This window comes from Poeciliopsis prolifica, unplaced genomic scaffold (assembly GCF_027474105.1).
Source record: "Poeciliopsis prolifica strain line A6 unplaced genomic scaffold, Auburn_PproV2 SCAFFOLD038, whole genome shotgun sequence".
Taxonomy (NCBI): domain Eukaryota; kingdom Metazoa; phylum Chordata; class Actinopteri; order Cyprinodontiformes; family Poeciliidae; genus Poeciliopsis; species Poeciliopsis prolifica.
This window is the reverse complement of record NW_026562413.1, coordinates 4,651,762-4,666,848: the sequence shown is the minus strand read 5'-3', so window position 1 is coordinate 4,666,848 and position 15,087 is coordinate 4,651,762. Positions and strand designations below refer to the sequence as shown.

Genomic DNA, 15,087 nt, shown 5'->3' with positions numbered 1-15,087 from the left:
AAAATATGCAAATGTGCAAGTGTACTGCAGTCTTGTCTAAATTTCAAAATAATAAAGCCAGCAGTTCATATGAATCTGACTGAAGATAATGCCAGATATTTCATGCTGCAGAGCTAAGCATGAACTGAACATCCTTTAATGTAAAAAAAAAAAAAAAAAAAAAAAACACAATACATGATCCACATTTTTATGATTCACAAACAGATTTTTTTTTCCACGTGATCATTAAACTCATTAAATTGAAAAAGCAGAATAGAAACATTCACATCACCTCATGGTGCATCATGTTTACAATGCATCAAACAATATAATTTTTATTACATAAAGTGTTATTTCACAGTAGTAAGACATAAGTTTTTAAGGGACTCAGGTCCCTCAGTGCTTTGGACATTTTGTGCAGTAAATGCAATTTACAACATGAAAAACTAACAACGTTAACAACTCAAGTACTGCCTTTTGTTATAAACAACATACATTTTTCCATTCAAGCTGTTACATTCTGATGCTCTTTTAGATGTCAAAGATACCACATTTTGACAAATTGGACAGCATTAGTCACAATAAAACACACTGAGCTTATTTGTTTAGTAAAAGTAGCTTAGTCTGACCTGTAGTGAGTAAACAAAAACTTTAAAGTGCAGCTTATATTGAAGAAAATTGCTTAAAAACCTGATCAACTGTCTCAAATACAAGTGCAAAATTCAGTTTGGCAAAGAAAAAACAATTCACTAGAATAATCTACTTGACTAATTTTAATATCTTACAAAATGTTAAACATATAAAATGCAAACTAGACCGGAGTGCAAAAAATTTAAGATGCATGCTGACGGTAGAACAGTCCACCGGAGCCTCTTTTTTTTGGTTCATATATTTAGCATCCCAAACTTTAATCATGCAGGTCCACAAACATTTTGTTTCTGGCTCTCAAACATATTAGAATATTTAACTGAGTCTTTGAATGGCATCTTTACTACAGCTTTTTGGTTTTCAGCGACTTATAAAACCAGTGATACAAAAGTAAATGTCAATTCAATTTGGCATCCAATAAAAAAAAATTAAAAAAAGAATATTTTAATGCTTGTTCGTTGTTTCCTCGTCGCTGCTCACACTGCTGTCCCTAGCAATACACTTCCTCCGTCTTGCTAGGTGCGAAAGTCCCAATGAATCTTTCTGATCTGCAGAGAGAAAAAAATACCCACAGCAATAATAAAAATTTTACAGACAAATTCTGTAAAAAGCAACGTTATGGGACTGACCTGCAGTGGCGCAGCCAGGAATCTTGGGACCCATGACAAATAACTAGATTGGGCCCCCCAGCAAAGCTGCTATTACAATTTTTTGAGTCTGTTTGACCCACAAAAAGCATTATAATTTTAAAGGCTTGCAACTGCCTTGCTTTCTATGGTCCAATACTGACACAAGGACAATATTTACTGTTCACAAATTTTACCTACAACAGTTCACATACAGTAGGTTGCTTACATTTTTTCTACTACTGAAAGGTCTCTCCCTACCAGCAACAGTCAAAGGCAACGTGCAAAGTACACATAAAGCGACAGTAACCGCCACAGTCGTTCTCGTCTTCTACCGACTGCTGCTGAACACCGTCACCGTCAAGCCCGCTAAGCAGGAACGAATCATTTCATGCAGATCCAGGGGGGTTCAGTGCAAATATGGATGTGTGTTTTTGGTCTGGGAGTTGTAACTTTAAGTTTTTACTGATATAAACAATTTTAGAAAACACAATATGATTAATTTTGTAATTGACAGGTAAATTTATTTCATTTCTGTGAACAATTTTTTCAAATTGTGGCGGGCCCCCTGTTGGTCAGGGGCCTTGGAATTGTTCTAACTTTTCCCCTCTGTGCGGTGTCCCTCCTGACCTGTGTTTTCATCATGGCACAAGGAACCTCTGTCCTCATCTTGTACAAAAGTGCTCTGGTAACAAAAACAAATTCAGTGACATGGTGGCTTTTTGATTCAAATGAATGAAAACTTAATAATAGTAATAATAATGCATTTAATTTGTCAGCGTCTTTCATAACACCCAAGGCCACTTTTCAACATTAAACACACAAACAGTAAAAAAATTTCTAATAAAAACACAAAAACTTTAACCAGTATCTTTACATATTGAAAAACAAAACTACAATCTCACAGGTCATTAAGACATCTAAAAATAATCACCATAACCAAGAAAGTTAAAAATTGTAATAATCTAACATGATCATCAAATTAAAGCTACTGCAGTGTGTCTAGGGAGTTATAATCAGGGAAAGTCGTAAAAGGCCACATCTTACCTTTAGCTTATTTCTTTCAAACCAAACCATGCCATACAGACACAGGAGTGTGATAAGTGCCTGAAAAAAATGAAAATAAAAAGGTCAGTCAGAATAAATTTTATTAAAGTATTTATATGTTCAGCATTTAATTTGTAAAATAAAAAAAACAGAAACAAAACAAACAAAAGAAAAAACATAGGCATCCGTTTTTCATTCCTGCTCAAAATTATGCACTACACTGTGTTGATCCGTCATGTAAAATCTAATTAAAACATATCAAACTTTTTGGTTGTACTGTGACCAAATGTGAAAAAACTTAGGTGGAATATTTCTGCTAATCACTTAACATGAAACATCAAATGCAACAAAGAAAAGTCTAATCTTCAGACATCAGTGGTTTCCACTGGGACACACTTCTAACCTTCTACAAATTTACTGCATCCCATTTGACCTAATCTCAATCTGATCTCCTCAAAATAAGGAGATTTCTAACGACTGGATCTTCTGATCTACTAAACATAACTATACACACATAGATAAATATATATTCTTACCAGGCAAAGCAACCAGAGAACCACATACAAAATTTCAGCATGGGAAAACAAGTCAACACCAAATTTCACACAAAGGAGAGCTTCCAGGAATGTAATGGCCCTGCATAGAAAATAAATAAATAAATAAATAAATATACCAACATACAATCAGACAAATAGTGTTCTTGAATATAAACACTATACTGCATGAAACAATTACTCCCTCTTTTGGCAACATATTCCAACTGCAACAGCGCTTCAACCGTGGTCGTAAAAGTCCACAGACCAGTTTGTTGTGTTGCTCTCCCGCCCCCTCCAGCTCTGAGCTGGAATGCATTGCTAAGCATTTCCTGCTGGTGAGACCTCATCCTGTTGCTGTAGCATCAGGATGATGAGGGCATAAGGTGAGGTCAATAACGGCATAATGTCATGAATTTTAACTGAGCAGAGAACAGCCTGTGTTGAAATTCTCAGCTGCAAAATAATAATAATAAAAAAAGAAACCTGAAGAAGTCTTGTGAAATCGTTTTAAATATGCCAGCTAAATTTCTGAATTTTTTTCGTAATAAGTCACTGTTCCTCTACTATTTTTATTACTTTAAGACTATTACCAAAACCAAAGCTTGATAAAAGCACATTCCCCTATTAACATATCCAACGTAAAAAAATTAAAATAAAAATTCTACACACAAGTCTTAAAATAACTACCATATAATTACTTGATTGTGCCAAATTAAACTAAATTACCAGTAGTAGCTAGTAGTAATTTTCTCACAGTCATTCCCAGACTTGTAAAGATCACACATCTGATTTACTTTAATAGGATGGTCCCTTGTTATTCCCATTTTTAAGGAGTGAATAAGAGGCCTTTGTATCATGACAGGAAACCAGGAAGTCTTTAATAGCAAATTTTAAAATGTTTTGATCAACTATAAAAAAGGGACTGAATTAAAAACATGTTTAAGTTGCCATTATTTTATATTCATTTTAAATAATTGTGTTTTTGTTTAGAACAACAACAAAATATCCCTCAACTTAATTCAAATGTTGTGTAAGATCATGCCACAACAACATAAATTAATTTCTGTCTTGTACTTTAGGGTGGAGTTGATCCCAATATGCATGGAACGGTCAGCGTCAGAAAATGATTTAATTTGGAGAAAAAAAAAAATAACTTGATCACAAGGGAAATTAATAAAAAGCTGACATGAAAAAGAAACTTACCCAAACACCCAGCACTGTGTACCAACCCGCTGACACCGAGTGTCTGTCAGGTATGCATAATACTGCCTATGAAATGATGAGCAGGACATTTGTAAATTAACAAAAGCATGACTTATATTAACATAAACAGTCGTAAAAAATCCAAAACAAGAAGAAAAATGAAAAACCACAAAAACATACATCCATGAGCTATTTCGGCAGTGTAGATTTATTCCACACCCAAACAAGCTTTGCACTTTTTTGATTAACCACAAAATAGATTATCTTCAATCATTCATCACTCCTTTTCACACAGTACTAAAGTTATTATGTAGATTAAACGTACCGCACAGTGGGTGCAGTGATAGCTGCAATTAGCAGGATACGACACCAGCTAAGAGGGTGAGAGACCTGGAAGACGAAGATGTGCTTCAGGAAAAACGTGTTCAGCTCTGCCAGCTGCAAACAGAAATAAAAGAAAGAATTATTGTAAATAAGAGTTCTCAGGAAATCACTTAGAAATTTACTATAAGCTCAGATATCGAAGACTTTAACTCCATTACAGGTGTTTTTGTCAGAAAACAAAAGGGAGACAAACCTGCCATACGATCATAAAGAGGTAGATTCCTGCCAGTCTCTGGAAAGAGGAATTTGGATCAAACCAGCGCACATAGGTCCATCTTTCCGGTGTAAACTGAAGCACAGCTCGCTTTATCTTCCCCGTGGTGGAGTGGATTTTTCTGAACAAAAACAAGACAATAGTAATAATAACTCACATCTTGAAGGTGCTTAAAACAAGTCCCATTAATTTAAAATATCCCCAAATGTACTTTAGGAAGATACTAGCAGATGTTTTTAGTCAGAAATATAAATGGTAGTCAAAATATGATTACATTTCCAAGCGCTTAGGAACTTTTCATGCATCAAGAGTTACATTAAGATTCTTTAAGCCAAAGGAGCCCAGGTCACTCTTTGGATATAAATGTTTTAAGCTATTCTCTATCTACTCTTAATATACTGTATAATATGAAAAAATAAAATGAATACTGACTTGATGCTGCCCCAGCGATAGATCCTCATCTCCAGGTAGCGACAGACTGTCATCCCCAGCCAGATTCCTCCTCCATTACACAATAAGATATCCAGAATCAACTGATCCCACCAGCACTCTGCAAAGTTTGGCAGAAGGTGCATGAAGAAGAGCTGCGAAAAGTGACAGAGAGCAGAGTGAGTATACAAAAGCTTCAAGACATTGTTAAAACTTTATCCATCTATCCATCTGCGTATGCATGTGTCTTGATAATTTGAAAGTTTAAAACAACTATAAATATGGTTGCAGAATCATGCAAAAGCCATGTACAGTGATGAAGATGGAATTTAACATGTGGAGTAAAACTCTACTGGAAATTTTAACTGAAAAAAGTCCAAGTTAAACAAAGGATGAATTAAAAAGCTGATGATGCACACTCTTAAGTAAGACAGAGGACCTCTTTCTCTGCAAACTTTATTTCAGTAAAATACCAACAGAATAAAGAAAAATTATGTTAAGCTGAAAAGGAGAAGGGATGCTGGACTTTGGACAATCTAGAGAAATTGTGCCAGTAATAATGGTTGAATATCTCTCCCTCTGTGTGCTCCAGCTTTGTGAAATCTAGTGGGAAAAGACAAAGGGCTGCCCTAACATCTAAAAGGAGGCTTTAAATTTATGGTAACAGCTTGGCTGCTAAGTGTGACCTTGACAAAAACAAATATTTATTAACTTAAAATGCTGCTTACTAAATGAACAATCAAATTAAAGTTTAATTTGTTTCTCAAATTTCCAGTGTACGATCACACTTCTGCAATAAGGTATTTACTTACTTATTCTTTTTCATACGTTTATCAGGATTAAGTAATTTTTTAAAGTGATGTTCTGATCAGAAACAACATATATTCATATGCACTTAACATCTATGTGGATACAAAGCACATTCATGGTCAAATAACTCAAGATGAAGCCAGTTGTTGCCATCTCATGTAGGTCACCTCAGTGAGTTCCCAGGTGATGCTTATTGTCCAGCAGAGGCCATAGCTGCGGATCAGCAGGGCCTTCAAGGCCCAGCCTGTGAAGTGGGCGAATGCAAAGATGTCCAAGTGGTTCACGATGCGGTTCCATGTTATGTCACTGCAGTTTGTAGCATATTCCTAAAGGAGAACAAACAGAATGTAGTAAATAGGTACTGACCAAATCCCTCTCCTACATCCTTCATTGAGAAATATTTTATTTAATTATCCTGAAATATCTATTTGTTTGTCCTTTTTGTAATTTTATCAGAATCTTTTGCATGTATTCTTTTTTTTTTAAACATTATAATGATCAGAAATGCCTCCTCATGTAGTGATAACATGACAAAACTAATCTGAATACATTTTTATTAAACGTAAAAACAACTTTATTGTGCAGAAGTGTCCTGTAGTTCTATATCCAGTTGAAAAGGTTTTTACTTATATCTCACTCAATCATAGTATGAGATATGATAGATTTGGTGCACTTTTTTTTTTAGACAGACGTCTAAAGAATGGGCAAAGTAAATTCCCTGAAAAAGAGCTAAAAGGAAGAGGTATAGTTCTTCTCTTTGCTCCGGTTGTTCATATGTAAAAGTTGGTGTTGTAAGCTATCCTTACCATTATGTCAACTTCCCGTTTGGCAGAACGCAGATTTGGATCCAGCCAGTACATCAGACTCTTCACTTGTTTCCAATTGAGGAAGATGATAAAGACAAGAAACAGGAAGTAGAGCACACTGAGACCTATCAAAGACAAGAGAATCTGGTGAGAATTAAGGCAAAAATGATTTGTATCTGATGAAAAAATTCTGACTCACCAAAAACCATTCTCCATATTGCAGGATGAGGTCTTCTGAAGGGTCCTAGCAACAAGAACACCAGTTACTTCATTAAGTGTGCTTTTTATGAGACAGATATCACAGGTGCTGTAAATAATAATGGTTTAACACAAAATGCACAAATCAGGTCCTAAATTATGAAAATTATAGTCTTTTTGGCCATAAACGTTTAAAAAAATCCTCTATTTGATCAAACAGTAGTAAATTAAACACAAAAATCTGTTATATTTTAAAATAGCATTTCACTTTTTCTCCCCATTACTGACATTTCTGATACTTTGTCTATAGCAGACAGGTAAACAAACAAAAAATATTTCTATTACATTCTATATGTACTTTACAACGTCTCAATAAGATATAATTGTCTGAAGTGTACATCTAAAGAAATAAGCATTACATGACAGATTCAAAAGAAGTCATTGAAAGTCTTGAGTCATGAGTAACCATAGTAGCCATATACAGACACATCAGATAAAAGTCAGGAGTTTAAACAATGTAAAGCTTGAAAATCCAGTGTTGCTCTTGGCAGCAGGTCACTGAAAAACAGCATCTGTAACCTGACCTGTTTTTTTTAATGTAAATAAAATTATTGTTTCATTTAACAATAGTTAATATTTTTTTTCAGAATTAAGTTTCATTCTCAATTACTAAAGATATATATGAATCTGACATCAGACGGTAATGACAGATCGATTTTCAAAAATTAATTAATCTGAAAAGTGCCACAAAATCTCCTGGGTCTTTCTCAGTTTTAGACACACAAGTTTTAGCAGGTTTCTGATGAAACCGCTTTAACAGGCTTCAAGAAAGCCTGTCTCCTTGGAAGCAAAAATGACAGAAAATTCCAGATGGTTCAAGCGTTAAAGTTTAAGACCAAAGCACCAAATAGTTGACTTACATTGAATGCCACTTGAAATGTAGCTTACCATTCGGAAAAGTCAGTATGCTGATGACCATGAAGAAAACAACAACCAATAACACACCAACACGGATGTTGCCGTCTTGGTTTTCATCTTCCCTGTCAAAATCAAGTTTCACCCATTAACAACAACAACAACAACAACAAAAAAGGTCGACAAAAAAAACAACTTTTAACAGCAAAAATAAATGCCGTTTGCCTGGTGAAGGCGAAGTACATCAGACCGAGCAAGGTAGCTGCCAGAAGGGTGATGGTGTGTGGTTTGTAGAAGAAGTGAAGGCAGATATCATCCACTTGTTGCTCATTTATCTTTCTGAAATGTAGCTTAGATTCTTCACTGTTCGATGGAGGGGGAGCTTCTGTGGTTGCCATGTCACTGTCCTCGGCCTTCATCAGTTGTTTATGTCGATGTAGTTTTAAGAATTAAGACCGAAAGCTGAAGAACTGAATTTGGGAAAGAAACTCCTCAGCACTCGGTCAGGACCCATGTGGGCGGACGAAACCACTTCCGTAAAATGCAGGGGTGTACAGACGGTGACGAGGATAGCTACTAATAAGAACAAAACATATTAGGAGATAGAATTTTGCCTTAATCGACTTGTAAAGTATTACCTGACAAATTTTCAACCACATTTTGTTAAAAAAAAAATTACTTTATCGCTCAGTCGTCGGAACACACCGCTGTGGAACATTCCGGAATGTGACGTTTGAATGTAGCTCTTCCGCCAATGTCCACGTGAAAACAGATCAACATTTCTTTACCTTTCAGTGTAAGAGAAGATGGTCTGAATAGGCAAACGTGAGTATTGTGAATGCCCAGTTATCAGTTATTGTATCGTAACGTCTGTTAGTCCCCGGTTTTGCGGGTTACTGTTGACCTAGCATGTTAGCATCGACGATTCAAGCCAACTCCTTGGAGGACCTCAAATGTCCATTCTCTCCATATAGGTGGCTGATAAGTTAGCATGAAGTTGTTGCGTCCTTCTGTAAATCAGTGGTATTTTAATATCTAAACATTGTGAAACTTATAATTACATGCAATTTTGTTGGTCGAACAGAGCAGGCTACACATTATTTGGGGCCTTAGGCAAAACATGTTTGGGGCCCCAAGTACAAAACAACCATGCACAGTTAATGATAAGGACAAATTAATATAGCAGTCATGTTTTTGGACATGAGAAATCTCATCACATAAATGAGAATATTCTTACACCCAGGCTGCAAGACAGCAGTGCAAACTTTTGTATTGTGTATCCCTGAAATTGTTCATTTCATATTTATTACTTTTATGGCTGCAAGTAATTATTTTCAATTTTAAAAAAGTAATAAATTACTAATGATTAATTAATTTCTAGCTCATCAGACATTCAGTCAATCAGATAATGTGTGTCCATTATCTTATGGGAAAGGATTTATGTGGATATTTACACTGCCTCCAAATCTAGATTTGTAAAAGTAAGGAAACTTTTGTCCTGGGCTGACAAAATTAGTGATGGGGAGTATTTTAATTATGTAAGTCAGTGGAGAATTGTTGTGGGTTCCATCAGTGTAATCAGGATTTTGAATGTAATTCTTAAAAATTCCAGGTTGCAGGTATAGGAAGGTCTATACATTGGATGTAAAGACATCTGAAAGCCTATTATCAAGGTCGCCCTTCTATACGCATCTTAAAATGTATTAAAAAAAAAAAAGAAAAAACTTGAAAACTCTACTTGTACTCCTGCAAGAGAGGATTAACCAGTCAAGATGGCAAAACAAGATTTGTGCGTACTAAAATAGCTTAAAAATAAGGTTGGTCTTAACCACTTGTTTGCTGATATTGTTTTCCTTGGCTTTATATAGAATGTTTTTTAATTGTTCTGAGCTTTCTTTTTTCACACTGTGTTTTAATGTTTTTCAGAATGAGCATGTTTTCTGCCTGTGCAAAGTTGAGCCTGCGATGCAGAGGTCTTCTTTTGCCGAAGAACAGCACTCATCTGCACTATGTTCACGTTGAACATAGTACCACTGCGGGCAAATCAACCAGAATCAGTAACGGGTTTTTATCCAGAGGAAATCACACAGCAGCTCAGCCAAGATTGAATTGGAAACGGCAAACATTCTGCTATTATAATTATACAGCAAAATATCTGACAACTGAGGCGAAGGAAAACAAGCCTACAGAAGACGTGCCCAGAACAGATGTCCCTGAATACAAGCCTGCTCTGGTGCCAACAGAAGATGCTTTACCACTGCCCCAAAATCAGATTTCTGTTGGTATGCATCTAACCTTTGTAATTGACTTGGAGACCAAATATTCATCCTGAAAGAACTGAATTGCCTCTTGACTCTTTTTGTTTTCTTCATGAAGAAGATTTGGATGCTGATGACAAGTTTTCAGCGTTGGAGGAAATCAGTGACGAGGAAGCTGTTGGCATTTCTGTTCCTTCTTTTATTCCTCCAACCTCAGTCTCTCTTCAAGACTATGTCGACAAGTCGGAGACACTTACAAAGCTGGTGCAGCTTGGTAAACTCACCACAAAGATTTTTAGTACAGTGGTAGAACCAGGTAAAAAGCACCTTATTAACTCTTTCAGTTGTCTCATTGCAGGGGTCAGCTTGTGGAAGCTGGAGCGAAGGCCCAACGTTGGCTCCATGTTGCTTAGACTTGACTTCAACAGAGATGTAGCACCTTGCCTATTGTTTCTGAAAGAGATTGGAGTGGAGGACTCTCGCTTGGGCTACATCATCTCGCGCAACCCATTCATCCTCTCTGCGAACTTGGAAAACTTGCAGGCCAGGTAACATGAAAATATAAAGTGCAATGCAAAATTATTCGCATTCCTTCATTTTTTTTTTTTTTTTACCTTTTTTCATGATACAGTCACAAACTTCAAGAAAATATTGTTTTCAATTTTCTTATGTCAAATATGAAATGTAGAGTTAACTTGTGCTTTTGGCTGATCCTACTTTCCAGGTTTGCTTTCCATCTGTTCAATACTTGTTCCATTTTTCAGATATAATTGATGCTCCATGAGATCTTCAAGAATTGGCACCTCATTTTATAACTTAAGCCCTATTGAAAAAATAACTCACAGGTAGTTAGTATTTTCCAGTTTGGTTACTTCTGGTTGCAGTGGATTTTCTTCAGGGTTATCAGAGAAATGAGGGCCCTGACGAAGACACATATCACACTTTTCTGATTCTATTTTTGCAAAAGATCTGAAAGCCATCTATGTTTTGTTTTTTTAACGTTGCTCTATCACAGAAAGTACCAATAAAATGCATTAATGTTGGTTGTTGTAACGTTGCATAATATGGAGAACTAAGAAATGAATATAAATATTAGTCACATGTTGACATTTCCTCTTCCAGATTGTCTGTATTGATCGTGTTTTCTCTTTTGTATCAAGAGTGAACTATCTGAAGTCGAGGAAGTTCAGTTCAGAAACGGTTGCATCTATGGTCTCCAGAGCACCATATCTTCTTAACTTCAGTGTGAAGAGGCTGGACAACAGGCTGGGCTTTTTTCAGCAGCAGCTCAAACTCAGTGCTTCCAACGTAGGTATATGAAAATCATGAAAGATCATACGAGATTATTTTTAAATGGGCAGGGATTTTTCTTTTTTTCTTAATGGTAAGTGTAAATACTAATTTCACATATGTCTGCAGACGCGAAATGTTGTTGCTCGTCTCCCCAGATTACTGTGTGGCAGCTTGGAGCCTGTTAAAGAAAACTTAAAGGTATCCAGTCAAAGCTTTATACTAGAAAAATCATAGATTGAGTTTATTTAGTTAATAAACAAAATCCTTTTTTCTAATGTGTTCTGCAGGTGTGCGAAATAGAGTTTGGCTTTAAGCAAAATGAGATCCAGCACATTGTTATTGCTGTCCCAAAGGTTTTGACAGCCAATAAAAAGAAGCTAACCCAGATATTTGACTTTGTTCACAACACCATGAAAGTTCCCCATCACCTCATCACAAAGTTTCCACAGGTAGGTGACCATGGCCATTTGTTCTGTTTATCTCTTACTAAATTTTGCTTAATTTTTGGCCTGATCTGTAATTTTATAACACTATTTATTTTATAATTGTTTTTTTCAGGTTTTCAACTCAAAGTTCTTGCGTCTCAGAGAGCGCCACTTGTTTCTCGAGTATCTTGGGAAAGCTCAGTATGACCCAGATCTGCCCAGCTACATCTCACTGGACCGCTTGGCGTCCCTGCCAGATGAGAACTTTTGCACAGATCTTGCAATGGCCACATTGGAAGATTTTTATTTGTTTCAAAAGACTCTTTGATTCTTCATGATGCAAAATTAAAAGTGATCCAAAAACCACACTGGATACATGCAGTGGATGAACAGCCGTAAGACGTTTGTAAACATGTTACCAAAAATTATCCAATTTTGGTAACATTGTGTGAAAACTATTCTTTGCAAAGAATATAACTGATATATGTTCAGTTTAATTTAATTTTTTTTCAATGGTTTAAATGTGTAAATGAATGTACATAAAACAGAATTTGTTCTACAATGTTAAAATGTAACATTGATATAGTTTAACCTGTTCAGTTTCTTGTTCAGTTAAATTTTATGCATCATGTTGTCCTGTTTCACTGCATATTTCAACTTTAAAACTTGTAATTTCCCTTAACTGTGAAAGTAAGCTGTATTAATGCTGCCTGGCCTCTGAATTCAATTTTTTTCTCCTGAATATGAGTGGTGCCATAAAAACCTGCTTAATGTTTACTTTAAACACATATTTGGATAGTTTTTGGATACTTTAAAATGTAGTATTTTTAATGTTGGGTTCACATGATAATACATCCCAATTGTAGATTATCCAATCTATAATTGGAAGGTTTTTATTTGTTCCAAGACTCTTTTGGAACAGAAGCGTCTTGGTTAAAAAGGGTTAACCCTAAACCAAATTAAATGTGGGGTTGCAACAATTAACATCAAAACTGTATGTGATTATTTAAAAAACAACAACTTCAGTTTGCCATATTAAAGATTCAGATAAAATTGTGCTTTTATCGTCTTTATTTTAAAAAATAAATAAATAAAAACAGAAGAGGTCAATACTTCCATGTTGTTCCGGACAAGTCATCCGCTGAGCCGCCTTTTACCCACAGTACACCGCGGTCACGCTTAGTGGTAAACATGGCGGCCAGGGCACCAGGTAAGCGAACAAGGCTTCTGATTTTTAAGACATTTCCATACCTTTAACTGTCTTGTCATGTTCATATTGAATAAACCGCGTTACACTGTCAAACACGGCGTTATGAAACTGGATATCCTCTGCCTCAAAATGACTTTATTGCGCCTCTAAAATATGTGTGTCCTTAATGTCCCCTTGCTAACTGATGCTAACAGGTCGGCTAGCGCTAGCTTAGCATTATCCGTTATGTAAAATTATTTAAAAAACGTGTATGTGTAATACAGTTTTAGACATCTTTTGTACATGTTGCTCAAGAAATTAGTGCAGTGGAACCTTGATGAACGTTATTTCCTGGGCACGACCTTTTATTATGTAAATACAGCCGGCTAATCTACATTGTGGGGTGTCCTATTTAATTACATAGCTAATCTCAGATAAAACTCGGCTTCTAGAGGAAACTCTTGACATTGCTGTATATGTTAATTGTTCGATTCTCTAGCTTCTCTACATTGTAATAGCAAGGACCTTTCAGTAAAGATTTAACAAAGCAAGTTGTTTTTAACAATAGCAATACAAATGTCAGTCAAGACATTTATTATCTAACATGCTATGTAGTGTATTCAAAACATTTTACTCACCTTTAGGGACGTTAACAATTGTTTTACATAGCTTTTGAGATGGAGATATGTTTAGATCATTGTGTCGCAGCTGCATGCTTACTTTTAGATTTGCTTTTCCCTTTACTGTTGTGATGTATTGGGGAGATTGTAGGCTTCCCCCCATTTTCTCAGTGCCATTAAATGAGCTTTGTGTCCTTCCTTCATGTTACAGTGGCGACGGGCAGGCTCATGCTTGGCTTCCGCAAGTGGTATTACAATATGTGTGGCTTCAACAAGCTTGGTAAGTCAATTAAAGTTTGTTATAAAGTAGATTTTCAAAACACCAAGAGAAGGTTTAAGTTTATGATGACACCCTGAAAATGAGACTCTTGTAAAGCTTAAGCAAGAATGAACTGTGACTCTGTATCTTATTTTGCTACAGGTTAATTGGCAGGGAGAGGAAAATAAAAGTATATTGTTTTGTTTCTAAAATTTAAACCCTGAGCACCAAAATTACTTTCCTTTTTCTTATCCTGAGATGAGAAATAGGGGATTAATTAAAACGGTCAAAGTCAACTAACTTAACTTTTGTTCAAGTTTGGAAAACTCCTGCTGCTTCATGTTTGACTTGTCATTGAAAACTGATCTGTTTTCAATGATACAAAAATAGTGTTGAACTTTTTCCCTTTGCACTAACACTTTTTTAACCTAGAACTTTCCCTGTGCTTCAATTGTAAAGAAAGAAAAATACTTTTTTTGTCTTGATTTAACAGTTTTCCAATGAAAAAAAGCTATAATTAAGTAATTACTTTGTCAATTGTGATAACTATAGGAAAAAATATGATAATATTGCAGTTGTGGCTTATGTTTACCAATATTACATATTAGTCATGAGAAATCAACTACACTAATGACACTGCTTCTCTTGAATTTTCAGGATCTGAACGTTTTTGTTGTTGCAGGTTTAATGCGTGATGATACAATATATGAGGACTCAGACGTGAAGGAGGCCCTGAGGAGGCTCCCAGAGAACGTTTGTAATGACAGGATGTTCAGAATCAAGAGAGCCCTGGACCTCTCCATGAAGCAGCAGATTCTCCCAAAAGACCAGTGGACAAAATTCGAAGAGGTAAATTCACAAGGGAATAAGACTCTTTATGTGCCATGTCTTGCATTTATGAAGGAGCTAATAAAATACTGAATCACAAAATACACTTTTCACGTTGACATCATTTTGTCAACTGCTACCAGAGTTGTTTGGGGTTTAATTTATTCTCATAGCCTATCATGTTTTTGTCAGGATGTCAACTATCTGACACCATATTTGGAGGAGGTGATCCGTGAGAGGAAAGAAATGGAGGAATGGATGAAGAAATAACTCTTTCTTATCATGGTTGTTAAATCTTATATGGTTGGTGTATAATTGTTCCCTGGTGTACTATGTAAAGTTATAAAATAAAATGTAACGTGTATGGAGAAAAAAAACACAGTAAACAGATTTACATCATAAAGAACTGAAGTGTCTGAT

At 35.7% G+C, this 15,087-nt stretch overlaps 3 protein-coding genes across 5 annotated transcripts; 2 read left to right on the top strand and 1 right to left on the bottom strand.

Annotated features, from left to right (window-relative positions):
• Positions 1 to 185: 185 nt before the first annotated feature.
• Positions 186 to 8,635, bottom strand: ptdss1b (phosphatidylserine synthase 1b). 2 transcript variants are annotated; one of them, XM_055053878.1, is made up of 14 exons: positions 8,475 to 8,635; positions 8,021 to 8,371; positions 7,829 to 7,920; positions 6,882 to 6,926; positions 6,683 to 6,807; positions 6,044 to 6,202; positions 5,070 to 5,221; positions 4,617 to 4,758; positions 4,365 to 4,477; positions 4,040 to 4,105; positions 2,837 to 2,936; positions 2,301 to 2,360; positions 1,884 to 1,938; positions 186 to 1,175 (listed from the first exon to the last, which is right to left on the bottom strand). In XM_055053878.1, exons 2-14 carry the CDS (start codon positions 8,212 to 8,214, stop codon positions 1,072 to 1,074), a joined length of 1,407 nt encoding a protein of 468 aa, XP_054909853.1. In that variant the 5' UTR covers positions 8,215 to 8,371; positions 8,475 to 8,635; the 3' UTR covers positions 186 to 1,071. The 2 variants fall into 2 exon arrangements, with proteins under 2 accessions (XP_054909853.1, XP_054909854.1); XM_055053879.1 differs by having other exon boundaries at positions 8,021 to 8,368; positions 8,475 to 8,489.
• On the top strand, positions 8,527 to 12,813 carry mterf3 (mitochondrial transcription termination factor 3). Of its 2 annotated transcripts, none has more exons than XM_055053881.1 (8): positions 8,527 to 8,620; positions 9,722 to 10,077; positions 10,175 to 10,327; positions 10,412 to 10,601; positions 11,214 to 11,361; positions 11,473 to 11,544; positions 11,634 to 11,795; positions 11,905 to 12,813. In XM_055053881.1, exons 2-8 carry the CDS (start codon positions 9,723 to 9,725, stop codon positions 12,097 to 12,099), a joined length of 1,275 nt encoding a protein of 424 aa, XP_054909856.1. In that variant the 5' UTR covers positions 8,527 to 8,620; position 9,722; the 3' UTR covers positions 12,100 to 12,813. The 2 variants fall into 2 exon arrangements, with proteins under 2 accessions (XP_054909856.1, XP_054909855.1); XM_055053880.1 differs by having other exon boundaries at positions 10,172 to 10,327.
• LOC129374957 (cytochrome b-c1 complex subunit 7) lies at positions 12,148 to 15,073 on the top strand. Its single transcript, XM_055053669.1, has 5 exons — positions 12,148 to 12,173; positions 12,872 to 12,981; positions 13,792 to 13,860; positions 14,522 to 14,688; positions 14,860 to 15,073. Exons 1-5 carry the CDS (start codon positions 12,148 to 12,150, stop codon positions 14,935 to 14,937), a joined length of 450 nt encoding a protein of 149 aa, XP_054909644.1. The 3' UTR covers positions 14,938 to 15,073.
• Positions 15,074 to 15,087: the final 14 nt, after the last annotated feature.

Bases quoted from the DNA above. Each gene is read 5' to 3' on its own strand.
- ptdss1b (XM_055053878.1), bottom strand. From the start codon at position 8,214: ATGAAGGCCGAGGACAGTGACATGGCAACCACAGAAGCTCCCCCTCCA. The intron at 4,478-4,616 runs GTTTGTCTCCCT...TTCTGTTTGCAG, and splicing joins TCTTTATGATCGTATGGCAG to CTGGCAGAGCTGAACACGTT. The intron at 1,939-2,300 runs GTAAGATGTGGC...TTTTGTTACCAG, and splicing joins TTGAAAGAAATAAGCTAAAG to AGCACTTTTGTACAAGATGA.
- mterf3 (XM_055053880.1), top strand. From the start codon at position 9,723: ATGAGCATGTTTTCTGCCTGTGCAAAGTTGAGCCTGCGATGCAGAGGT. The intron at 11,362-11,472 runs GTAGGTATATGA...ATATGTCTGCAG, and splicing joins TCAAACTCAGTGCTTCCAAC to ACGCGAAATGTTGTTGCTCG. The intron at 11,796-11,904 runs GTAGGTGACCAT...TGTTTTTTTCAG, and splicing joins TCATCACAAAGTTTCCACAG to GTTTTCAACTCAAAGTTCTT.
- LOC129374957 (XM_055053669.1), top strand. From the start codon at position 12,148: ATGCAGTGGATGAACAGCCGTAAGAC. The intron at 12,982-13,791 runs GTAAGCGAACAA...TTCATGTTACAG, and splicing joins CATGGCGGCCAGGGCACCAG to TGGCGACGGGCAGGCTCATG. The intron at 13,861-14,521 runs GTAAGTCAATTA...TTGTTGTTGCAG, and splicing joins GTGTGGCTTCAACAAGCTTG to GTTTAATGCGTGATGATACA.